This window comes from Copadichromis virginalis, linkage group LG17 (assembly GCF_057382275.1).
Source record: "Copadichromis virginalis isolate Kocher_CV1m ecotype Utaka linkage group LG17, C_Virginalis_male_GT1.1, whole genome shotgun sequence".
Taxonomy (NCBI): domain Eukaryota; kingdom Metazoa; phylum Chordata; class Actinopteri; order Cichliformes; family Cichlidae; genus Copadichromis; species Copadichromis virginalis.
The window spans coordinates 5,674,384-5,701,363 of NC_140634.1; the positions used below are offsets into that span (position 1 = coordinate 5,674,384).

General features: G+C 39.0%; 1 protein-coding gene and 1 long non-coding RNA gene across 3 annotated transcripts in view; both read left to right on the top strand.

Annotated features, from left to right (window-relative positions):
- The first annotated feature begins 242 nt into the window (after nucleotides 1-242).
- On the top strand, nucleotides 243-3,236 carry LOC146688869 (uncharacterized). The gene is made up of 2 exons (XR_014916126.1): nucleotides 243-1,226; nucleotides 1,867-3,236. It is a non-coding gene; the product is annotated as an uncharacterized LOC146688869 (long non-coding RNA).
- Nucleotides 3,237-9,213: 5,977 nt separating this feature from the next.
- jak1 (Janus kinase 1) overlaps nucleotides 9,214-26,980 on the top strand; it is a 31,121-nt gene continuing 13,354 nt past the window's right edge. The window contains exons 1-11 of one of the 2 annotated variants that reach the window (XM_085436901.1): nucleotides 9,214-9,488; nucleotides 17,528-17,736; nucleotides 19,095-19,218; nucleotides 22,533-22,683; nucleotides 23,068-23,231; nucleotides 23,367-23,635; nucleotides 24,394-24,509; nucleotides 24,957-25,139; nucleotides 25,592-25,749; nucleotides 26,013-26,127; nucleotides 26,614-26,812. In XM_085436901.1, coding sequence (XP_085293027.1) covers nucleotides 17,535-17,736; nucleotides 19,095-19,218; nucleotides 22,533-22,683; nucleotides 23,068-23,231; nucleotides 23,367-23,635; nucleotides 24,394-24,509; nucleotides 24,957-25,139; nucleotides 25,592-25,749; nucleotides 26,013-26,127; nucleotides 26,614-26,812 — 1,681 coding nt within the window. In that variant the 5' untranslated portion in view covers nucleotides 9,214-9,488; nucleotides 17,528-17,534. The remainder of the gene's footprint in view (nucleotides 9,489-17,527; nucleotides 17,737-19,094; nucleotides 19,219-22,532; nucleotides 22,684-23,067; nucleotides 23,232-23,366; nucleotides 23,636-24,393; nucleotides 24,510-24,956; nucleotides 25,140-25,591; nucleotides 25,750-26,012; nucleotides 26,128-26,613; nucleotides 26,813-26,980) is intronic. The other variant, XM_085436903.1, reaches the window with a different exon arrangement.

A 26,980-nucleotide genomic window follows, 5' to 3' on the forward strand; every position in this document is an offset into this window, starting at 1 on the left:
GACTGTGGATCTTTACGCAGACAGAGCCCACTTTCTGCGCACAGTGGGACTATCCTGCTCTCAGACTCGGATCAAGTCGAAACACCCTTTTTTCTTCAGGCTCTCTTATGGATACGTTACGCTACGCCTTCGTCTTTAAGACTAGCGATTTGTCTGCAAATGAATGAGGGAGTCTCCAGAACGCCCTATTTTACTGCGCACATTCATCCAGAAAAAATGCGGATGAGAGAACGTCGCAGGGTAAACTGGTTACTGTAGTTTTCTTTAAATATACAGCCCACAAACATATGTAGACTAATGGGTCACTCTAAGACAGAGAGGGGAAAGTTTACATTAATTTTATTATTATATTTAACAACGGCATAGAAAAGAAATACTGCTGTTCTATCCATCCATCTATCTGCCAATCTATCATAGCCCCGTGTTAAAATAATAATATTTACCTCACGTAGGCGGTACAAATACATCAAAATAAAATAAAATAAAAAAACAAGGAAAAAAGGAAAAAGATTATTTAAAAAATAAAATAATTATTGTCGGTCTTAAAAAAAATAAAAATAAAAAGTGGGTTTATTTGTATTACACAGTTAATTGCTTCGCAGTGGGAAGGTCACTTTAAACCAATGGTGAGAGTTCTGCTTTAAAATCGTGCTCGTTACCCCGCTAATCATTAAAAGTAGTTGGTTATGCTTGGATTTCACCACTTGTTGACAGCATTTTCAGCCGATCGGAGCCTTTACAACGCCGCTTAATTTCTCACGCTTTCGCACTGCTGGCATGAGGCGCAGAAACAAGCAAACGAGACGCCGTCATTCCGCGAAACATTTGCGCACGGGTGGAATCTAGGGAGTACTTGTTGCGAGCCATACGGCGGAGGCAGCGTCCCGGAGCTGTCAAATACTGCGCACAACCTTGAGTCTTCAGTGGAATAACCAGACTAATCCATCAGACCAGCAGCTCAGAAGATTAACCTTTTTTTCCTTCCTTTTAATTTTATTCTATTTTATTATTTTTAATTTTTTAGCTTCGGAAAAGTAGTTTTTGTCCGCGAAACCGGAAACCTGATTTTAAAATCACGATCTTTTTTTCTCTCGCTTTTTTTGTCACATGGCTTTGGAGAATTCAATAACAACAAAAAATGGCGACAATCACGTTGCTCTGTGTGGTCTTGCTGCGTCATTAAAAATATTCATGTAAACACGGGGCGTTAAACAGGGGGATTGCAGGTAAGCGAGCTCGTTGTTCGTCACACGTTAAATGCGAGTTGGATGCAATTAAAAAGAAATGATTATATTTAGATTCCACAGCATGCTGATTGTTTTTGCCCAGAAAAGGGGTGTGTGTGCAACGCTGGGCGTTAACGTTTGGCTGCACAATATTCACTGCGAACGTTGCACTTATGTGTAAATATATATATGTGTGTTTTTGCATCAAGTCGCTTTTTCACGTGCATATTTACGCTAGTGAAAACAAGCGTGCATGTTTGCGTGACCTGACGTAAATAACAGTGTTGTTTCTCTTTGGCCAACTTTTAATTTTTTTCTTCTTTGAGGGGAGAAGGCAACGACAAGCTTCGACAGTGTTTATTCCTCTTTAGTTCGCTTTACTGTCTTTACTCCTGGCCTCCCTGCTGCCTTCACTGTTAGTGGGTTATAAGCCATTCCTCGACTATTTACATTAAGGGTTTACGCAATATGGACGCGCTTTCATCACAGGGAATGTTTTTATAGTCACTACCAACAGCAGACGTCGCTCCGAGCCTGACACCGCTGCTCTGTCTAGTTGTTACACATGTTGCTTTGCTGTCCACGTCTGACACGGCCATTTTTATTTATTTTGTATTTATCTATTTATTTTTGGCTATAGTGCCCCTGTGCAGTGGGGCTAATGGAGTTGTTTACATGAAGTACGGAGGGCGGGCAGACGACGAGGAGGAGGAGCAGCTACGGCCAGCGACGCGACCGGACTGCTCGAGAGGCTTCTCTCGCCGCGCGCGCGGGGGAGGGAGGGGGAAGGGGAGGAACCCGCGAGGAGAATCATAACAAGTCTGACATCACTCGGCCTTGTGCTGGTACGAATAGCCTATGTACAGTAGGCAGTTTGTGTCGAAGAAGTCATGGCGGGAAGGCGGTGAGGGAGTGCAGTGTTGTTGTTTCAAGATGGGAAACGTTAGCTAGCCTTTGTGTGTGGCAAATGGAAACAAAGATGAAAAACCCGAGTGGTTTTGTTTTTTTTATGTGGAACGAGGACTACGACTAACTAAGCGGATCAAACCGCATGCGCAGTCTTGTGCATGATTAATTGCCCCCGCCCCCTTTTCAAGGCAGGTAAAACCCCTGTGAAAAAAAATCGTCTTTCCTTCTTTTCACAGCTTTCCACCGAGGCACCCGTGACTCTCACTGTGCAGCTCTCATACCTGAGCAAGGAAAAAAGGGTGTAGAAACATTATTAGGATATAGCTTAATGCATAGCAGAGTCTGCCTTTTAAAAGCATCGATAAGTGAGGGGCATTAGTTTGATTGTGCAGGTGGTAAAAAACAAAAAAACCTGAATAAACTGACACACTACTGTAGCATCATCTGGCTCTCAGATGGATTTCATACAGAAGACGCCTGGATGAGGAGGATCCTGTGACTGTAACTGTCTGCAACTTTACACATGGTCCAGATATTTGTTTCTCTTAAACATATAGGTTGTTTTGTTTGCTTTTCCCCCCTCCCTCTGTCTGACTTTATTATTTTACCAGTTTTCTCATGTTTAGAGAGCTGAAGACCATTGGTGTAAAGGACACTTTATAAATATCACATGTTGCGTTACATGGTTGTTAGTGTGTAAATGAAAGGTTATTTCAAGTGATTCATTTGTAAGCAAAAGAAATTTGCAAAACTTGCTTTGCATGAGGAGAAAACGAGCTGCAAAAAATGCAAATGGAATGTTATCTTTGCACCTGCTGACCTACAGCAAGGATTTTATTGGTGGATGACAAAGTGGAGTGAAGTCTTGGACTGCTAGATTTGACAGGCTGCCCTGGTTCAGTTATCACAGTGCTGATGCTGTCCCCATCGAAGGTACAGTACTGTGATAACTGAAGGATGGCTGCCAACTTGACACTAGTGCAGTGGTCAAAGTGGCACATTCGGCTAACGAGGCAGAAGAACCAAAGAGAAGGTGGACAAGTGTGGGTATGTAAACGGCATTTGTTGTGATATGCTGAGTAATAAAGTTTGTAAAGGATGTCCAAGTGTCTGTGTGTGTTTTCATTTCCAAAATAACATCCACAGGTTGACTCTAACAGCACATTTGTAACAGTGTTCAGCACTTCAGCAAAAAGCCACAGAGCCAAAATCTGTAGTTTAGGATCGTCCTCGCTGAGTTATTTTCCCCAGCAGTACAATATTTATAATCTATCTCAACTTTTCAAAGGTCAGTAAATATTTAATCTTTATATCTAACAACACAAAAGCAGTTGAGTTCAGATGGATGATTTTGGTTCTTTATAGGTTTTTTATCTCTTGCGTGAGAGCCCACTGAACATTATTATCAAATATTGAAAAGCACGTTAGATAAGAATGCAAGCATCGTTGACCCAAACCAACTTCATTTGTATTTTGTTTAGTTCTTTTATTTTTTAACCATTTGTGGCCCTTGTTCGTCATTGGCAGAATCAGCTCTGTTTTTTCTCATTGTTCTTCTGGGACAAAAGTAAACGTAATCTTTACTTTTGAAGAAAAGAAACATTTACAAAAATCAGAGGGCAGAACCATCCCAGGCATGACGCAGTGAATTCCTTAGAAGCAAACAGACGCATTGTACTTACTTAACACACCCAACACAAATGAATCCTGCAGTTTAGCCTTCTTCTGGAATTCATAAGCACAAACTCAGTTTATGGAGGTTCTCCTAACTATGACCATAAAGGTCTAATAAGCATTTAAAACACTGGAAGCATGAATGCCTCATATTCACCACCTTAAATATGAACGAGCTTTGCATTGCTCGATCATTTGAGAGTGATTAAAAATAACTGCTCAAGTAGAAGAAGCTGTATTTGGTCCCGATCTGGAAACGCTGGTGGCAACTAGTTTCACATTGCTGCCAACAGGGGTCGCTACAGATCCATTATTAGTAGTCGTATTACTAGTATTATTATAGCGCTTTGTGGTGTGGTTGAAGCAGAAGCACACAAATGTTTCTGTGTTGTGTAATCCGTTTGTGAACCCTTATAAAGTAAAGAACTGCTGCTGAATTCCTCTGGACTAAAGCCGGGTTCACTTCTAGTGACTCATGGAAGACGTGAAATGACATGAAAGTGTGGGGTTTTGTTGTTGTTTTGTTTTTGCTCAGTCATCCAGTTTTGCTAATAGAGGGAGACTACTCCTTCCTTCCATTATACTGCGTGAATAACAACACAACGGCTTTGAGCGAGCATCCATTTTAGTACGAACTACCGAGTTGTTGTTTTGGTGACTCAGTTTGCGCACAGTTGCGCTGTAATCTGCGATCTATCGATGCCAGTTCGCTCCAAAAAATGAATCGCACTTCGTTTTTTTTCGGAACGTACTATTTTGAATAATGCAAGCACTGTTTGAGTCATGTCTGATAAACCGCGGGGTCACTCTGCACCTGTCCTTCGTATGTAAAGGGTACATGCTGCCGCTGAAGCTGCGGAAAGCCCCTGAAGAGTCATGATACTTATTTTGTTTTTCTCTCACGTTAACCTCAATCTGCTAAATCCCGCCTCGAGTCGCGTGTTTTTCTCACTCGGAGCTATACGTGCTGCATTGTGGCAAGGCTGTGTTTTGATAACAAAATACGCAACAACGAAAAAACAAAAACAAAAAAAACATTTAAAGTCGCTTTCGAGACGAGGACAGCGTCTTCCCATGACCCTCCACCATGAGGGAATTTCTCCTCATACTTCCTTTAATGTGTGGCAGTAATTGCGCTTGCTTGGATGTGCCGAGGGAATTCCCTCCCCTTCATATGAGCCACATACTTTAAAAAAGACGTCTTTCAGGAGCTTTCCTTTCTCCCTTTGTTGTTGCAGGAAGAAATGCTTTTCTTCTTCTTCTTTCTTCTTTTTATCAACTCTGATCCCCATCTCAGACAGTGTTGCATCAGTAGTTCAGGTAACTCACAGCTGATAACTGCTGCTGTGAAGCCAACTCTCACAGTTTCATTAATGTGAGAGGAAAAGGTCGAGATAAGCCTACTTTGGCTACGCTTTCTGCTGCTGCATTTTTAGCATTCATGTGCACTAGAGCAACATTTGATGTCCTGTAAATGCAATTGCACAGTGGCAGAGAAAAGGACATTAAAGAAACTGATGGACATTATGGACAATGCTGGGCATCCTCTGCACACGGCCATAAACAATCAGAAGAGTCTGTTCAGTGACAGGTTGCTTCTCCCCAAGACAAGAACTAACAGACTTAAAAACTCCTTTGTCCCACACGCCATCAGACTGTTTAACTCCTCTCTGGAGGGGAGAGGGAGGGGAAACAGGAGGACAAAGGAGGGGGGAACAACTAAGCTGTAGTGCCTCTGCACCTCACTGTACAATACCTTGTGCAATACTTTTTGTAAATAGTCAACAGTGCAATAGACTCAATACTTGAAATGTGCAATTCACTTGTATTTTTATTTTTTATTCCTATTTATTCTATTTATCCCCTTTGTATATTTTATTTATATTTGTCTCTGTATTTATATATGTGTGTGTGTGTGTGTGTGTGTGTGTGTGTGTGTGTGTGTGTGTGTGTGTGTGTGTGTGTGTGTGTGTGTGTGTGTATATATATATAACAGTTCTGTAACTGTAACTTCGGTCGTTGCTGTGCTTTTTTTGGAAGTCGAATTTCCCAGAGGAACCCACCCGAGGGATTAATAAAGTTCTATCTTATCTTATCTCTTATTCTAGCCACACAAGTGGAGCTTTGTGCTGTGAATAAACCATAAAAATATGTCTCCATAGGACAAACTATATCATTACTCGCTTAAACTCTCCTTATAGCTGCAAATGCATTTCTACATTTGTGTTTGTGAGTTCTAAACCCATTATAAATGCTACACAGAGGGGCTTAAAGTCAGTGTCTGTGTTTACAGGGACACTCGTGACAGTGCAGTTTAAAAATTCTGAAACACATATCAGTATCTGCACACAATCACCCAGCATTGCTGTTTGATCCTTTGTCTGCACTCAGCAGGGAAACTCCATTTTTCTCTGAGCGCTGATATCACCCAGAGACGATGACTCGCTGATTCTTAGCTCTAAGAAGACAGTTAGTCACACATTTCTGCACACTTCCTGGATTCTGTACCTTCCAAGGAAGCCTTTCTCACTAGTTACAATTGTAGGACACATGATTTTAGATGTAAACCATGTTTGAGTTGCTCTTTGTGTAATCACAGAGCTGGTGTACATGCCGGCTGCCAGTCAGATGATTGCAGCTACACCTGAAGGAAAACAGATAAGGGGAAGTGCTTGCAAAGGGAATGAAGTGACATCCATAGCTTGCAGGTATTTCTTTGGTATGGGAATGCACAGACAGAGAGGCCGTGAACAAACCACAATCAAAAGAACACAGCATTCGGCCCCTTGGTGTTAGTTACAAGAAAAAACTGGGATATTAACGCATGCAATATTCTGGAAACACAATCTGAAAATAGCGGTCTAGAAGAAAGTGCCACCTACAGAAAGGCAAAGATTGAATGATAAGCCTCGCCGTCTGTACCACAGCAGTTGGTGAACTTGTACTTTACATAGCTTACTGTACATCTCAGCTTTTCTGCTGAAGTCAGGATGTTCTCCAGTGCTCACATCAAGTTTCAGCTAAAGGTGACTAAACTCAAATATAGCTAATCACAAGCAATGCAGACGAGAAATCTGGCAATATGAGTAGCAGGAGTGATGGAAACTAAGCCTCTGACACATGCACTGAAAGTGGGCTTTACAGTGAAATGAATGAATTCAAGAGATCAGTGATTCTCAGAACGCCAAGCTTTTGGTTTTCTTTTTTCTATTTTCTTTGTTGTTGTTGAGGGATTTAACTCTAAAATGAACACTGAGTGCTCATCATGGACCTTGAATCCAGGACTCAGTGAAGGGGATTGGGGCAGTCTCCTTATTGTGTTCTTAAGGGTTTTTATTATTATTATTATAGTGTCATTTATAGTATTTAAGTTCAGAGTTGAACTGAGAATATTAAGGGGGTATAATAAAGTATTTTTGAGCAAAGTGTCATCAACTGAGTTATGAAATCAAAAACATCAGTGTTGATACACTTCTATTAATTCTCCTCCTCTTTGCCGTCCTCCTCCTCCTCCTCCTCCTTCTTCTTTCAGCTGTTCCTGTAATGGCTGCCACAGCAGATTGTCTGTCTCCATCTTAGCCTTCATCCTTTTATCACACCAACTGTTTGCATGTCCTCCTTCCATGTACATCCACGAATCTTCTCTGTGATGCCCTTTTCTTTAACTCCTGCCTGGCAAATCAATCTTCTCCACACCCCCAAATCATCTCAACCTTGCCTCTCTAACATCCTTATAATGTATTAATTTCTTATCCTGTCCATCCTGCTCACTCTGGGTAAAAATTTTAACATCTTCATCATTGCCACTGCCTCCAATCATTACATCACTGCAGGGTCCCACAACCATCTTGTAAACCTTCCTTTTTTTTCTCTAGCTGCTATCCTTCTTTTTACATATCACCCAACACTCATCTCCACTGGCTTCATCTCTCTTGTGCACTCTGTTCCTTTGAATGAATGAATAAATAAATAAATAAATAAATAAATACATTTTTATTTATATAGCACCTTTCAAGACAGAATCACAAAGTGCTGCACATAAGATTACAAGTCATAAAAAGATTTAAAAAGAGAAAATAAAACAGGCATAAAATTAACCAAAAGCAGTTTTAAAAAGGTAAGTTTTGAGTTGTTTTTTAAAAACAGCTACTGAGTCCACAGTTCTTAATGCTTGGGGGAGAGAGTTCCACAGTCTAGGGGCCACAGTGGCAAAAGCTCTATCACCCTTAGTCCTCCTCTTAGTGTTTTTTATAGCAAGTAAGCCCTGATCAGATGACCTCAAAGACCTGCTAGGGACATAGGGCTGTAGCAGATCAAAGATGTAGGCAGGTGCAGTCCGTGCACAGCTCTGTAGGTCAAGACCAGGATCTTAAAATCAACTCTAAATTTAACAGGAAGCCAGTGTAACTGAGATAATAACGGTGTCACAATGGTCAACCTCAGTTATTTAATCTTATCCACCTTCACTTACACCACATCATGCATTTTCACTGTTACACCTGTCTCCTTCTCATTCACTACATTTCACAAGTAAATACTTTATGTATTTACTCTGCTTCTATTTGTACTTTAGCGCCATTACGTGCTTTTGTAGTAACTTAGATTTTTGTTTCATTAGAGACCAGTCAGAGTTTTTCGAGAAAAAAACACACTGTTGAATATCAAACCAGCGTTTTGATTGGCCCCTTAAAGGTGTGTCTCAGCTAAATGACCATTTTGGGGAATAATTAGTTAAAAGTCTACCTTATTTTTTTTTTTTAAAAAAGTGTGTGTGTGTGTGTGTGTGTGTAGGGGGTGGGCACAGCTTCAGCTAGTTAGCTAGCTAGTTAGTTGTAGGTAGTTCCATCTGCTCTAATTGCTGGAGCACAGCAGTTACAAGTGATGAATAATGCGTTTGAATACTTTAATATAATTCCCAATCTTTCTTTTTTATATAAATCTTTGCTCATTCACTTAACCTATAAGAAGCTTTAAACGCATGGCTTGTAATGGACTAATTTTACAGTGTTGTATTGGTTCTTAGATGGAGAATCTAAATGCGTCTTCCATAGTTGTAAGCGGATAAGAAAGAGGATGAGTGAAAGCTGGGTTTTACTTTTGCATAGTCACTTACATTACTGACATTCCTTGGCATTTTTGCATCGAAGATATTAAATGCAGTTAATAAATACATCAGTTCATTGTTTAATTTTACTTGAGTTTTTTTTCTTTCTGTATCATCATCATCACGTCGTTTAAGCTAAATCTGCGGCTGTAAGTAACCCACAATGCTCAGAAAGTGTGAATAACAGTTTAATGTATGTTTATCGCCGCTCAAGGACTTGTGTCGTCATCTCCAGTGAAAGGTCTCACAGCCAATCAGCTGCCGGCTTTTACCGCCAGCCACTGCGTCGTTTTCGGGAAGGGGACGTTTCTTGTCAGGAAGGGTTAGAGCTAGAGTCGAGGAAGGCTGTTTTCTCCACCGCCAGAAAATACGGTATACTAACGGGGGAAAACTGTGGAATTAACTTCGCACCGCTTTTCTTTGGGATATTTATACTTTTTTGGGACGTTTTGGAATTAATATACAACATCTGATACTCACGAAGCTTTTAGAGAAAGCGCACCGACTTGGTCGACGCGTCTAATGTACAAAACGAAACGGAAGTAACTTGCCAGCTGTCTGGCCAAGCTTGGTAGGTGAGTAAATAACCGTTTATTAAATATTTCCGTCGAACACAGAGCACGTCTTCTGGTCTGTTAAACACATCCTGTCGTTTATCATCATTCTCCGATGCTGCCAAGAGTAAAAATGTTGGCGTTGGGCTTTTCTTTGGCAATCTAAGTTAACTTACTAGCTAGCATGCTCACGTTAACCAACGTCAATGCACTTGATAGGAATGGCACCGCCTCCATTGTCCCTGTCACAATACAGGAAGATGGGTTAAACTATAATTATATTATTTAAACAATACAGAAGTACGGTGAAGGATAAGTAAGCTTAAGGAAAGCGAGGACGAATTATTAGCATATGTATTACACAATTTATGTAATCCGATTTACCGTAATATACAAAAAGAGTCCATTATGTTCCATTAAACATTTAACAACATGTCAAGGAAAATCGTGGATTAGATTGACATGGATACTCTGTGTTTATGATTGTTATAAAGGATTTGGTAATAATGGTTAATCTCAGGATTTGTATCTGACAAAGTGGACCCAGAGGTGACTAACACAGAAAAGGCAGAATTACATAAAATGATTGGCTTCGGCATTTTTATGAATTGTATTCATTAGAAGAGAACAAACACATGTGGGATTAATTTTGTATCCTCCACATGAAATTAGTACACTACAGTCGACTGATCAGTTTATAAATCAAATCTACACGTTTTTTTTAAAGACGTTTCTTTTCTTTCTTTTTTTTATAGCAAAATGACAAAGCCACTAGTTTCATCTTTTCAAATGTGATTATTTCTGTTTTCCTGTTTGTGATTTATGCTACTGCCGTTGTTTTGTTGTTGTTGTTTTTTTCATTGTTGTAGACAAGACATTTAGCTTGGATTCTGGGAACTCGTGATGGGTCTTTCCCACGATTTTTGACGTTTTGTATAACCCACACAGTAGACCAGACAATTAACTGACGCAGAAGCCTTTGGTCCAGTGATAGTAAGTGAAAATAAACTCCTGTTTCAGGCTGGAAATGTCACATTAAGTAAAATAAAGCCAGGCAGTGAAAGGTAAGTGGCTTTGAGGCTGACAGAGGTGGGCACATGTTTTTTTTTTTTTATCCACAGCACACAAAAAAACACATAACCAAAGAGGCATGTTGAACATTAATTAGAATATAGTTCCTAGAGCTTTTCCCCAGCTGTACTTTTGGTCGAAAATTTCTTGATCAGATTGAACAAGCAGCAGATTTATCTGCAATGATAACCAAAAATGATGAATAGATTAGTGTAATTCAAAAAATATTATTGATGACATTTTTTAATGTGCATACATATGGAAACGTGATCACAGTTGAACTTTACTTTGATATTGTTGATCTCGGTATGCCCACCTTTTGGTATTCACCCTGATATTTGACATCAAAGAGAAAGTTATGATGACTTTTTCTCCTGATAGCTAAGTGGCACTTTTGATGGTAATGCTTGACCATATTTGAGTTTCTCTGTATTGTTATTTAAGTGAGACACTTATGTAACACATTATTGATACCTAATTAAAAATTGTTACAAAATGGTCCTTCCTTTTTTTCTTTTTGTTTTAAGTTTAGTTTCACTCATTACCTACTTCTTTTCTGTCTTATTATTAGTTTCTTCTGAAATCTTAAGTGCAGGTACTGTATGGTAAAGATTTAATTCTATTAATTCCATACTGATAAATGTTTAAAAAATGTGGTCTGGAATGTATTTTTTTCACCTTCTAAACTACATAACATAGGATTCAAAAATAATAACTAACCTATAATAAAAACAAAGTCTGTATCCCTTGCCATCCAATCACTTCGTCATGCTTCCATAAGTTAACAGAAAATAAAACAGAGCCAGGTTAATGAACAGTCTATGAAAATACTTTTATCTTTTGACTCATTGTGTTGTGGCTTAGACACAAGTCATATGATTATGACAAAAGTAACGGATTGAATGTGAATCATCTGAAACAGAAAGTAAAATTTAAGTCTTTCGTAGAATTGGGCACCACTTAAATGATCTTTTAATTGCTTGACTTTCCTTAGACCCTTATAATGGATTAATACTGCTGTCAGAACCCAGTACTTCTTGGTCTTACAGCATTAATAATTAAACTGTAATTGAGCTATAACTAAAAGTTGTTGATCAGTAGACCAATTATTTGTTAACTGATTAATCATTTGAGCTGATTATAAACCCATAATGAAATGGGTGAGGAGCTAAAAAGGATTTTTTTTAACTGACAGGATAAACATAGGGGATCCCCAAAATAAGATGGATATTATTATCATTATTTTGAATTATGAAGCAAAGCTACTTTGTAGAGCCAACTGTAAACTGCAAATGAGCTGAATAGGTTCCCTTTAAAAAACTTGTCTTGGGCACCGAATGTACTTGACATTTGAATAGAATTCAACTGAAAAAGAAAGAAAAGGTATTGAGATGGTGAGAGAAACCACATCATCCGGTGGGGTGTGAGGCCCAGACTAGGGAAGGCAATTGTGTGGCCTGTGTACTCAGTCACAGGTAGGACCATTTGACTTCCTTCAGTTTGATTCTGATATAATAGGTTGATTCCAGCAGTCTACTGGCAAGCACTGGTTTACAAAATTTGTCCCATGAAGGACTTTGGATTTTGGTCTTTGCAAACACTGACAATGTAGGCTATGCTCTTATTTGCACGTGTAGCACTGGAGCTCCATCTGATAATCCAAGTAACATTTTAATTGCACTCCATAAAACTCATAAACACCTGTGCTTGCTTGAATGCAGCTATAGTACATGTATGCAACAGTAGAATGTCATAGGGGGGGAAAAAGCTCTTTTTTCCATTTTCACTTTGTTGATATTCACATGAATTTGTTCCCATGGTGCTTTTAATCCATATTTAAATCCATTTTAAATCAGACAGTCTTAGTTTTCAGTAGTTAGGGAAAAGTGACCAGTGATTTCATCATTTTGGATTCATTGTGGATGGTTAATGCATGAACTGTAAGTTATACAGTAATGTAAAGTGTGCATTTAGCGCCCTATGCTGCCTAAGTGATCCACACAACATTTCAAATGTAATTGAGTTTATAGGAACGTAAGTAAAAACATGTCTAGCCTGTATAATAGTCTGTATTATGTTGACCTGTGTGGACATATCACAGACATAAGGATGTCGGTGGGAAATGTGTTTTTCGTTATACAACATATACTTGGGGAAATCAGGAAATGGTTTCGTCCCATAGTTTGTCCACCTCCAACTCTGTTGTTCGTAATACTTTGAGCACAGGTAGCAAAGTATGCATCACATGCTGAGCATGTCTTGACATTAACTTTTCTAACAAATATCTTAACTACATTGCCTCATCATTTTCCACATTCAACAGAACTCGTCAATACCTGATACAACGTGAATAGAACTCACTTCTCCAATAGAATAAGAACCTGAATTGCAGTTAGAGGAGTCCCGTCAAGCACTTTGCAGATATATTGCTAGTGGTTTTCACACATGAATCATATCAGGGCATTGCTCAAAGTATTCCTTTCTCAGTGTAGTGAACAATATAGTTTCCTTTAAATGTGTTACTATTAGAAATGCTGGAAAAAAAGAACTGTTAATTACTTTATTGTTACACTTGGACACACGCGCAATTGGACTTTGTATTTGGGTTGGGAGTTGGCAGGTTAATGGCAGTTTAATGGGATTGGTTTTGACTTTTGCATTGTCACACATAGATGGATAATGTTGAGAAAGGTTAGGGCTACAGTGCTTGTGTCAAGTATGACTCCTGTCTGCAGAACATCACAGGGGAACATTAACGACAAGGCTGGTGGTGACTAATACATCCACTGTTGCAGCTTTAAGGCAACACATTCTGTCTTTTTTTTTTCTATGAAAATGTGGGCACAAGTAGAGGCATTCTTTGTTCTGACTTTTGTGAAGACTTTTAATTTTAACTACACCTCAGAAAATTCAGCTTTTACTGTCAGACAATCGTAACATCATAAACTCTTCCAAGGTCTTGTTTTGTTCAGTGAAAAAAAAATGCTTCAGACATAATGTAGACGTGAAGTTACCGAGGGAACCAGCGCTTAACAATTTGTTTTTTCAACTGCTGTGGAAAGTAGTGGCGTAATCATTGCAAAAGCCTCATCGAACTGGTGTCACAAGTTTGCTGCCATGTCATTTGTGTTTGCTTTATGATAAACTTCATGATAAACTGTGTTTATCATTAGGATGAACTTTGTTTGTTGTAAAATGTATTTCTCATAGATACATCTTATGCATTTTTACATTTTAATATGAAACAAAAAAGGGATAGTGACTTTCTAAAGTACTGATGATAACTGAAGTAATAATAATAATAATAATAATAATAATAATAATAATAATAATAATGGATTGCATATATATAGCGCTTTTCTAGGCACCCAAAGCGCTTTACAGTTCCACTATTCATTCACTCTCACATTCACACACTCAGTGCTCAGAGGAACACTGCCTGAGTTACAAATAAAAAGAATGAGTCATTGAAATTCTCTTCTTAAGAAACTCAGCTGTAACAGTGATGAAAAGTGATGAGAAATTATAAGTGCTAGATGAAAGCTGGTGTAGGGGAAACAAGCTTAATGCGGGGGATATGGCATTGAGTGGAATTATTAAACACCACCACCAATAATAATAACAGTAATATATACGGATATGAGCTTGATAGGGATATATAGCGTTAGGAGGTCAGCATTATGAAGCGTAGCCCTAGAATGATTAATAAATGGAAGTTTTTCTCTTTTAAGTAGCTAAAAGAAACTTTAGAAGGGAAATTTTCTCTAAATAGAGGCTACAAAGAGACTGAGACGTAAATAGATAAACAAACGCAATTAAATGTTAAATATTTATTTTTAATGCTACAATAAAAAAACAAAGAGATATGATTAACGAATGACTCTGAAACGAGAGCATGCAGGGAAAAATGTGCAGCATAGTTGATAAATGCAGCAATACAGTGAATTTTTAATTGTATCAATACAGAAAACTGAGTTAACTGAGAACAAGGCTAGTTATGGTACTGCTGTGTGCCTAAGCTGGGTGCTGAGTTGTGGTGAGGTGGGATTGCTGGAATGTCAGCTTCTTGCAGGATGTTGATATCTCTCGGTAAACAAAAAACTCAAAGTTGCTCAAGCTCATCATGGCGTATACGTGAAGTATTGGCAGCAAATTCCAGAAACCAAATATTATTTTGTGCTTTGCTCCTGATGACCTTTTTGTTCTTAATTTGTCAAGTGAGGCTTAATTCAGTCTTTAAGGTTAAATTCAAGTTTGTCTTTTTTTCCAATAATCGTTGCTCCCGTGCCTGGGCTTTTATGCAATATTTTATTTAGAAGTGTGTTGTATTCCATGCTGAATAATAGTTAATTGTTTTGTTAATTGTGTATGTTGAGAGCAGAAGTTCTTGTGGTGAAAAACTGACAATCAGAATACTTTAATAATCACTGAGGAAATTATGTAGACAAACAGTCTAAGTACTAAGTAAAGGACAAAGAAATAAATAAGAAAAAAGTGCAAGTAAAGAGAAAAAGCAGGAGCAACTGAAACAGGCTGCATGCTGGTTGATGTATGTGCACTTGACTCAAGCATTGCATGGTTAAAGCCCTTCCCCACTTGCTGTACGGGAATCTGCTAGAAAGTGCTGTGATTTCAAATCTCGTGGCTCTCTGGGGTCTTAAAACACATACTCTCTTGGTTTGTTGGTCTGCTTCTGTAGTGAGAACGTGTTGTCCTGTTGGAAGATGTGAAGAACATCCAGGCCACCTGGGTTGGCTGGAAGACTGTTTACTTAGCCTAGCAGGGTGAAGGACACTGTCTCAGCTGAACTCTGGACACGCACACACATACATATACACTGATATGCACACACTCATCCCCCTCCCTTTCCAAACGCCTTCGACGCTTATTCCCTTCCAATGCTGACGGTGGATCAAGGAGACCAGCGCACAGGCTGCAGGCCCGGATGTATTGTCTAAATCGGCTGTCTCTCACCCTTTACCCACCCCTGTTGCTTGTCATGTGTTTCTTTGGCGTATTTAGAGGTTTTTTTTCATGTGCAGAGGTGTTTTTTTCTGTTCTCAAACTGATCTCCCTGTTGAAGCTCAGTCTGGGGGGAGTTATTTTTTTTCTCCTTATCTTTCCTCATGTGGTGCATTTTCCATTGTTATACCTCTGTGACCTGTCTTCCCCATGTGATGTTTGTGTAATGTATGTATGGTCAGAAGGGTAAGTCGGCGCTGGCAAAGGTCGGCAGCCTTAACCCAATTTCCTTCGGGGTCAACCTTCAGGATCAATAAAGTTTTATTGAATTGAATTGAATTGAATTGAACATGTCATAGTAGTGGTTCTCCTGGGCTCTGCCAACATTAAATAATCTATATAGCACGTAGACCATGTTGTTCAAAAAAAGAATTGGTGAAAATGTGACACTTTACATTTTAAATCCTAAACCTAACCTGTTCTGTTCAGCACATCTTATTATGATAGGCATGATTTCAACAAGGTGCTAGAAAAATTCCTCAGAGTTGTTTGTTCTTATTGACATGATTGCATCACTCCGCTATTGCAGAACAGTTGATTGCAAATCTTCCGTTCCACCACATCCCAAAAATGCTCTATTGGGTTGAGACCTACTAGTAGCTGTGAATGGCATTTGTGTACAGTGATCTCATTTTCATGTTTGGGAAATCTAAATGAAATGCATACATGGTGGTATATACAGGGATGGACAGCAGCAATACTCAGGTAGACTGTGGTATTTGAACAACGGTCAGTTAGTAATAATGACCCCTAAGTGCACTAAGAAAAGAAAATCCCCCACACCACCACTAGCAGCAGCAGCAGCCTGAATCTTTGGTTTAAGGCAGAACGGAAGGTTTTCCAAATTATGACCCAACCATCTGGAAGTTGCAGGACAAATAAAGGCTCACAAGACCAGACAGCATTTTTCCAATTTCCTATTGTCCAAGTTTGGTGAGCCCTGTGAATTGTAGCCTCAGTTTCCTGTTCTGAGCTTACAGGAGTGGTGCCCATTATGGTCTTCTGCTGCTTTAGCCTGCCAGCTTCAAGGTTTCACATGTTGCTCTTCAAAGTATGCTCTTTTACATACCTTGGTTGTAACACGTTTTTATTTTAGTTACCGTTGCCTTCCCATCAAATCGAAGCAGTCTGGCCAATCAACACTGACAACTACAAGACACTTCTGCAGAACTGCCACTCAATGGATATTTTTTCTGTAAACCATAGACATGGTTCTGTTGAATATAAGTAATTGTCAGCCCAGCCTATGTGATATAAACATCCATGCCACTTAAGTCACCTTTTTTCACTTTGAACTTGAGCGGTTTGTCTTGACTGGCTGACTTTAAGACCAGGTTGCTGTTGTGTTCAATAACGTTATATAATTACTTATGCTGTAATGGGAATGACTGTTAAGTAACTGCAAAGTTAGTTCTTGTGGTGCTCTCAAGCTTATAATGATTTTATTTAGTAATTAGTTTAAGATAGTGAACTTCCTTTAAGGCAATACAACTAAGTAAGAAGAACTAAAGTTTGAAAAGCTGTGACCATTAGTAGAATATTGAATATAATTGAAGTTTTCAATGAGTTATCATGTGACTATGGTCACAATGTTATAGCATTAGAGCTGCCAGAGAACAAAAACTGTATATTAAAATATGTACAGAGTAACACATTACAAAATAACTAAAATATTAATTAGATTAAATATTATAGTTTGAATATGTGATCCCTGACAGTGGCAGAGGATGCAAAATATCTGTTCCTCAACTAGAAACAGGAAATAATCATTAGGAACCTGTGGTACATGAAGCTTGTATGAGTTGCCTGTTCTTCATTCTGTCAGCACAGTAAATTTTCACAGTTTTCCTCTCCACAGACCAAAATTTTAAGAATTTCCAAATGTGATTCTAACATTCCCACTTCCTACCCCTACCCCCTTTTTTCTGTTTTTTTTTTTTTTTTTTTTTTTAATTTCACTTCTTTAGGGTCTGAATGCCAACTTTGTACGTGATGGAGTTGGGCAGGCAACTCTGTTTGAAGATGAGGAAACCTAGGAAACCCCAGACTTCTTCCTCACCTGCTTCCATTAAAGGCCTGGAAATCCACTTTTACAGACTTGACATTGACCCACTGAAATACCCAAAAGGCCACTACACTGCTGAGAACCTCTGCGTGGACGCTGCCAAGAAATGCTGTAAGTGGCTGACTTGTTTACAGAATTGTCATTTGCCAGTTCTTTGATTTAATCTTTTCCTGTTGCAGTAATTAAGAGTGTATTTTCCTTTTTTCTCTGTAACTGAATATAGTATATAGTAAAATGGGTTATCCAGATTCAAAAGACAAAAGCATAAAGTTATTAATAATGATTAGCTTTAATCTACCTATTGCGTGCAATCTTACATATGCTGACTGTCAAGTTTTAGATTTTGTCAAAATCAGAAAAGTATATTAAGCAAAAGTACACTTCTTTTTGTCTCTGTTTAAAAATAATAACAATAATAATGGATTGCATTTATATAGCGCTTTTCTAGGCAGCCAAAGTGCTTTACAATTCCACTATTCATTCACTCTCACATTCACACACTGGTGGAGGCAGCTACAGTTGTAGCCACAGCTGCCCTGGGGCAGACTGACAGAAGCGAGGCTGCCATATTGTGCCATCGGCCCCTCTGGCCATCACCAGTAGGCGGTAGGGTAAAGTGTCTTGCCCAAGGACACAACGACCAGGACAGAAAGAGCTGGGGATCAAACCGGCAACCTTCCGGTTACAGATGAGCTTCCCAACCCCCTGAACCACAGTTGTGGAACCAGATTATATTCGTTGTCTCTTAAACAGTCTCATTGCCTTTACATGTATGCACATTTATTTCTCTAACTAAACAATAATACTGTTAGCTGCCTAGCTTCCATTGTCACAATGGTGGGATTTCAAACTTGATACTGAGAACCAGGAACATACATGATACTTTATACTTTGTTATTGAAAGGTACCAGAAGCTTCAGTTTTGGTGACATCCAGACAAATGTGAACAATGTTTAAATGTGAGGCTGTAAGAAGGAGTAAGAAAGATATCAATATCATCATTGCAGCTTTTTACCTGCAACAACTCACTTTCACCCAAGTGTGAGGTGAAAGTAAAAACATATGAAACATACGAAATAAAAGCTGTTGTTGCTGCTGTGCAAATGTAGCTCTGTAGTGTGAAATGTCTCCCAACTGCTGTCCTTTTACTGCCAGCTTCCTCCATGCTATGTTAGCACTCTGGCTAACAGCCAGTACTCTGCTGCCGTTGCATGGTGTAGTTAACTAAATAGAACTGAATTGAATAGAAATGCTGTAGATCAGTGCATTGTCTCCAGTATCTTATCCAGCTATTCGGGATCCAACCAGATATCTGATCCAGATATCAGACTGGCACATCCCAAGCAGATTGTATTCCATATCTCTTAAACACTCTCTTTAAACAGGCTGTAATCCTCTTCCAATGTCATTATTCTAATAGCCTGACTATTGATCCCCCCCCCCCTCCCCCTCTGCTTTCTGTCTCTCAGCTATCTCTCCCTTGTGCCATAACCTATTTGCCCTGTACGATGAGCTCACTGGCACTTGGTATCCCCCAAACTACGAGTTCGAGGTCACAGATGAAACCAGTATCAAGTTCCACTATCGCATGAGGTAAGAATGATGTCACGGCAGCAAATGAGCGCTCTGGAGTAGGGATGGGTACCGATATCCGGTGCCATTATGGCACTGGTTCTGACATAAACGGTAGTAACCAGACCGAAAAGCAGCGCACATTTCGGTGCTTGTTTTTTTTTTTCCTGAGATGTCATACACTTTGGATTCTAGCCAATCATTTTACCTTTCCAAGGATAGTAGGCAGGCCCAGGTACGTACGTTCTTTTAGAGCAGAGCTACAGATCAAAAATGACCAAGGTGATGCGGTCAAAAGTCTGGCTGTACTTCACAGCAAAAGATGCAAACTCAGCAGCCTGCAACAAGTGCTTTAAGGTGATACTGTGCAAAGGAGGTAACACCTCAAATCTGATGAAACACCTGGCGACACATAGCGTTTTTTTTTTTAAAGCCGAGAAATGCACCGTATTTGATAGCTTGCTACAAAACCTCACACCGAGCACATCTACTGCGGGTGTGGTAAATCTCCATTAGTGAGTTAGTGCGTATCGCCTCGTGCGTGCGGCTGGACGGTGCTTATCATTTTGCAGAAATAAAATAAAACCTAAACGATACCCATCCCTACTCTGGAGTTGAATACTCTAATTTTTTATCATATGTGAATTGTTTCCTGTATTGTATCAGAGGGTGTACATTTCGTGATACCAGAAGAGAATACTGCAAATAAAGTTAAACACTGCCAGGCTTTCTTTGCTTTAGTTGACTTGATAAATCTAAAACCCCAGCAGGAAGCAACGGGTTTCACATTATAAACTTTCTCTGTAAAGCAGCACAATTTGCTTCAGGCTCTGTGCATACTCACATAAAAAGGGGCATTTCATGGGTCATTCATGTTAATTATTTTATTGCTGAAAGTGCACTTGGGGCTATTGTTGGTTTTTTTTTGTTTTGTTTTTTTCGCTAAGGTGATGACTGCACATTAGAGCTCTGAACTGGAGACATTTAAAAATGAAATATTATTGCCCCATAACCTGACAAAGAAGATCAAAGGGAAATTATTTTTATTGACTGAACAGGTATTCTTAGCATGTGTTCTGTATTATGCAATGCAACACAGTTTGTAATTAATTCTATGGTTCTATTAAGGTACAGCTTAACAGTTTTCACATATAAAACATATTTCCCCTATAGAGACTCGACTGTATTTAGAACATGCCGTAAATGAAAGAGTCAGCTTGTGCTTTCAGCTGATTTTAAACCGTAACTGGTCAGGGGCAGGTTAACGTGGTCTTTCGCAACACATAATACTCTGACTTTAAGCTCGACATAGTTTGCTAAGCTGTAATCCCTCCTAGCTAATATGAGGGACTTGGTTGGGTCCCCTGACAACCCCCCTGATAACCAGCTAGGACAAGTTGCATACTGTATGATGCTCCGAGCCCGATAAAGCCTGACTCAAGAGGTATGGGCTAAAAAGCGAGATTATAGCTTACATCTCAGAGCATCATGCAGTATGCAACTTGTCCTAGCTGGTTATCAGGGGGTTGTCAGGGGACCCAACCAAGTCTTTACAGGCCAGACAGAATATTAGGTGCTGGAATCTGGGCATTGCAACTCAGGCAGAAATTAAAGACGGGAACCTTGACTTGCCTCCTCCTAGCTAGGAACACTGTCAATTAGGTATGGAATCTCTCCTCGCTTGTTGGGATAGAGCAGTGGTTCAAACTGTATTAAAGCAACCATGTCCCAAAAACCCAAAGACACTATTAAGACTAAATTATTTTGTTTCACTTTTGTTTAGCACAAGCTAAGAATTCAGACTTCTGGATAGGGCAGAATTGCTTCCTTATATGGTTTTTTCTGTACTTGTAAGCCATTCTGTGTGCTCTGATTTAAAACAAAAACTTGTCAGCATCAGACATTTTTTCATAAATACGAGTGCTCTTTAAGTAAGACGATAGGATAAGATATTTCACAATAATAGAATAGAATAAAAATGTCTGGACCAAATGATATATTTGTGATTGATTGGGGAGTTTGGTCATTTCTGGATTACAGCTTTAGTTTTTGCAGCGAGAATTTGTTGTTACTGTGGCGTGTTTTGAACCCCAAATTGAAATGAAACATTTGTTAGACCTTATTTAAAAAAAGAGAAAGGAAAGCCAACACAGGACTCAGCTGAAGGTCAAGGTGAGTGAGGGAGTTGTTTTGCTGCTCATAAAATAATATAGTCTTACAACAGCTATAAAAGGAACTAAAAATAGGAACAGAAAGCAGTTTGTTCTACCATTTCGCGTGATAATGGCAAAGTATTGCAACAGACTCGACCCAGTGAAGAATACTTCAGTGAAGAGTTTATTTTGCCAGTTTTTTAAAACCAGTAAAATAATGCCATATTTGTACTTGACTCTACTACCCCACTGTACTGTGCTACTCACAACTTGAGTAGCATGTCATGCAAAGAGGAAAAAAACCCACTGTGGTGTCAGTTACACTTCCTCTTTATCTGTGCTCTGTTTTGGCAATAGCTAGTAGAGGGAAAATCAAGTGTACATAGAGCCTAACTGTGGTGCATATTTTGTGTATGAGCTTCTTGTATCAAAGTGCAGCCACCTAAAAACAAGTGAGTTATTATGATCATATCATGATATGAACATGGTCTAAACAAAGCACACACAAAGATAAAAATACCATCAGGATAGATTTATATAAGGTCAGAAAGTAGCAAAACAGAGCGTAGATGCAGATATTTTTTTTAAAAAGTTGTAATATTAGAGAATATCGGATGGCATATTTGACAGTATTAATATATCAGTTTGATCAGGTTTTATTAAATTCATGACCTTTTATTGAGCCCTCATTATTTGTTTTATTACTTCTTACTCTTCTTTTCATTCATTTTTCAGTGTTGCTTTGATTTAGGTTACTACTGTTTTGTGCATTGCCCTTTGTCTATTGTTGTTCTTTGAAGGATGTAGACAGATACATGGTGTACACGTATTTCCTCTGTAAAGCACAGGCTAGCTTTAAAATTGCTTCGTTTCAGAGAAAACAGGAAAACGGGTCAAAAAGTAAAAGAAAAAAAACAACAACCAAAAAACCAAAACCTCAAACCTGAAATGGTGGTGTCACTGCCCAGCACTGAAACGCTAACTGGAAAGTCAAATGGAGATGACAGATTAAAAGAGTAACAGAGTAAAAGTCAGCATGGACAGTTTTACATTTCAATCACTCATCATCAGTAATGTGATGCAGACCCACATAAAAAGAAAAACGAAGAAACCAAAGCCATAAATTCCCTCATGTGTATTTATGCTGTGCTGTTAACCAGTCCTCTATCTCTCTGCTGTCAGGTTTTATTTCAGAAACTGGCATAGCTCCATTGAAGGAGAGCCGTATGTCTGGAGGCACTGCATCAGTAAACTCAAAGGAAACAGCCCACAGAAAATACCAGAGGGAACACCGTTACTGGATGCTGACTCCTTGACTTACCTGTTTACTCAGGTTTGTGCTTGCAAGGTTTAGTTTAGACCCTGAATTATTATACTGGTTTTTGTATACACAAGCTTTTACCCATTTATTGTTGCATGTATCAAGAATATAATATCTCAGATCACAGAAAGATCCACTTTGACTCAACTTAACATTTGAATGTTTTTGGTGTGTTATTTTCTTCTTAGTTTTACTTTAAAATCCCATGAAAACACATTATCAATGAAAGCTCATTTTAAAACAACATCAGCTGGTACTCATGTTTTTTTTTTTGTTTTTTTTTTTTGTTTTTTTACAGTGTGTACAATCAGTTTTCCATTAGAGTTCTGTTATGATCAGATGTGTTTGCTGTTTGTCTGATTATCTGCTAAGGATAAATGTATATTTGTTGCACAGAGCCAAAATGACTTTCAGACTGGCGTAGTTCCACTCAGGAGCCCCCAGTCAGAGGCAGAGCAACATGAGATAGAAAACGAGTGTTTGGGCATGGCTGTGCTTGCAATCACTCACTACGCCATGAACGAGAAAATGCCTCTGTCCACTGCTTCCCATGAAATCAGGTAACACAGCTTTTTGATTATTGCCAAAAAAAACGACACCTACTACTAAAATACAGACAGCAGCACAGTGTTTTATTGTATTGACAAAAATGTTTATGCATTCTGTCTTGATCCCCTCCTCTCCCCATTTCCCAGCTACAAACGTTTCATCCCAGATTCGCTGAACCGCAACATTAAGCAGCGTAACATTCTGACACGGATCCGCATCAACAACGTGTTCAAGAAATTCCTCACTGAATTCAACAGTCGCACAGTAAAGGACAGCAACATCACGACATACGACCTGAAGATCAAGTACCTGGCCACGTTGGAGGGTCTGGTCAGCAGCATGGGCAGCGAGGTTTTTGAGCCTTCTTCACTTAGTGTAATTCAGGAGGGAGACTTCTGCAATGGAAGTTACTACGGTAAGTAACTGGAGTGGTGAGAAGGTGCTAATCATGATTTTAGTTTCCCAGGGAGTGTTCCAGATTTGTGACATACAACAGCTCAGGTTGTAGAAAAAAGCACCCTGGCATATTATTTTTTGACTTCCAGCATGACCCAAATTTTTCAGAAGATTTTGAGTAACGAAAGATTCAAACAGTTACTGAGTTAATCCCTGTTAGAGTTTGAGACCAGTCAGGGAATAATACATATAATGAGGAAAACTGTAATTGCTACTCTACCACAAAACTGAGATAACGGCTTGTCTTTACTGTCCTCTGACAGTAGTTTAATTAGCTGCATTGATCTATAGTTGGCAGTGGTTTGGTATGTTTACATGTAGGCTCCCTGTGGTGTCCCACTAGCAGATCTGCAAGAGAGAGAGAAAAAAAGGTTTGCACCTTGTTGACATCCAAATATACCCAAGACACAGTGAGAACTTTTGCAATGGCTAAAAAACAAAAGTGAAAGAGGATGTTTACACATTGTAACATTAACCCACTTATTACTTAGTAGACCACACCCCGTACTTTTCTAAATAACATGTGAAGATTACAAACACTATAGGGCTGATTACTGAAAGTAATCTGGGGATCTGAGTTTGTTTGTTTGTTTTTCCCTTTTAAACATAAAGTCACCATAGTTAATAACAGATTATTTTGTAAACAATCTTTGTGTAAAATGTTATGTTTCTATGCAACTACTACAATTTACGTTTGCTATGTTTACCTGTTTCCAGGATATTATAATCAGAGTCTAGGACACGCTCAGAGTCAGAACATGGAGGCAAGCCGTGACATGCAGGTCCTGGTTACTGGCACCACTGGTATTTCCTGGAGGACGAAACCCACTACAGTGAGTAAAAACCTCAAGGGCCTTTAGTTTCACAATGGTAAATTGAGTAGCAAACAAGTAGTGGACAGATCTCTAACCTGTTATTTGAGAATCCCAGAGACGGCACACCCATTTAATCTGGCCTTAATTTATAAACAAATGAGGAAAACTTAACTTACTGGTGGGTGTTAACAAGTTCATACAAACTTCAGTAAGTTAGGAAATGTGTGCAAAATTGATAAATGTAATCAGTGGCTTTAATAGAAATATTAAATGTTAAACATTGTAATATTTAAAGTATTTTAGTAAAACATTTTATTTTAACATCGCTTAATCACTCGATACATCTCTGATGCACTGAGATCTGTTACAGAATGTCATAGAGACTTTGAAAAGGTGATGCAGCATTTTCAGATTGGCTAAGAAAAAATTATATCCGTGTGTTTGCTTTGTTTGCTTTGTAAACAGTCGTCTGTGGCCTGTAGAGAAAAAGGAAAGTCAAAGAAGAACAAACATGATGCAAAACAGAAGACTGACAAAAAGAAAGATGCAAACGAAGGCTGGGTGGTCTTCTGTGACTTCCATGAGATCACGCATACTGTCATCAAAGAGGCGATGGTCACCATCTATAAACAGGACAACAAGAAGATGGTGAGACTAGTGTGTGTGTGTGTGTGTGTGTGTTTTTCCTTTAGTGTTTGCTCAAATGCGTACTTAAAATTTTAAAACTTTTCATTTATAAGTAAAACCAGAAATTGCAATTAAAGTGTTATTAATAATATCTTAAATAAGAATTGTATAAGGATTCATTGTTGAGAAGCCCTGTAGCTTGTTTCTTGCATTCTCTACATTGGTTGTGTTTTTGTTTTTGTATTGTTTTTTTCACCTGCCAAATCAAAGATGGCGCCTCGCTACATTTTATTAGCCATGACAAATTATTTTATCATACTTAATTGTGAAATTAAATTTGAGTTTGTCATTCATCACTGCTCATACTACAGGGCTCGAGAGTGCTGTGGAGTGTTTGTAATAGCTGCTACTTTGATTACTTCTTCCCTTCCTGCTTTCCTTCATCACTCTTTGGATGTCTCTGCACTTTTCAGGAGCTGCTGTTGGATACAAGGGCAGAGGCTCTGTCCTTTGCAGCCCTTGTGGACGGGTACTTCAGGCTGACTGTGGATGCCCATCACTACCTGTGCAAGGAGGTGGCTCCGGCTTCAGTGGTACACAACATCACCAATGGTTGCCACGGACCCATCAGGTTTGTACTGGCAATTTTATTTGAGGAGGATGAGAATGTGCCACATGCAGTTTTATCAAACAAATTCATCATTTGTTGCATGTCATGTTACTGGACAAGGTGATTAAGTCACATCGCAGGCTGAAAAATGTCAAAGTAGAAGCTCCTATAAGAACCTCCATCAAATTTTCCTTGTAGCTTAATATTTCTGGGATATCTTGATTGAACAGCTGTCTCCGGTCAGGTCAGTTAAATCAAATGTCTCGTTGTTTTTCTTTTTGCAGTACGGAGTACGCCGTCCAAAAACTGCGCCAGGAGGGCAATGAGGAGGGCGCCTACATCCTGCGCTGGAGCTGTACTGAATACCAGTACATCATCATCACTGTGGTTTGCAGTGAGGTACTATAGATCTACTGATTAACTGACAAATTCACAAAACACTACTTACCTAAATTTTATTTACTAATTTTTAAATGAGAACAGCAATTTTGGGTTGAGGGGACCACTGTAGACCTCAAATGTATTCAAGCACACAGCCATCTTTGTTGGTCTCTGTTAAATTTCTACAAGCCTGTTTGCCATTCAAAAGCTTAGGAAAAATAATTGAAAGCTGAAGAATTAGCGATTGTTAAATTCTGGCGCCCTTTTCCATAGTTTGTCGGGGTTTTTTCTCTCTGCTTTCTTCTCTTTTCTCTCAATCTCATGCGGTTGCAGCAGATGGCTGTCCTCCCTGCTCCTAGTTCTGGCTGAGGTCTTCTCCTTTTAAAAGGGAGTTTTTCCTTCCCACTGTCACCAAATGCTTGCTCATAGAGGGTCTTTTAATTGTTGATTGTTGATAAAAGAACTACTTGTTTAAAATGAAAAAATTGTTTATTGTTCATCCAGATTGACTTGAGGGAGTCTCGTCCTGTGCGCCAATACAAGAACTTCCAGATTGAGGTTACCCCCAGTTCCTTCACTCTACACGGCACAGATACATCACAATCCACTCTCAAGGAGCTGCTTGAGCACCTGGAGGGCCAGAATCTGCGTAGCGACAACCTTCAGTTCCAGTTGGTCCGCTGCTGCCCCCCACAGCCAAGAGGTAAGCTTAATGAAAAATAAACAATGGCATTCACAGTAAATGAAGACAAGCTCACAGCATTGCAAATTTACATTATTATTTTCAAGACAAGAATAATAACACAAACACACGAATAGGAACTCTGCATTTTACATCCGTAAATTGACTATTTTTAATGCACAGTCTTAC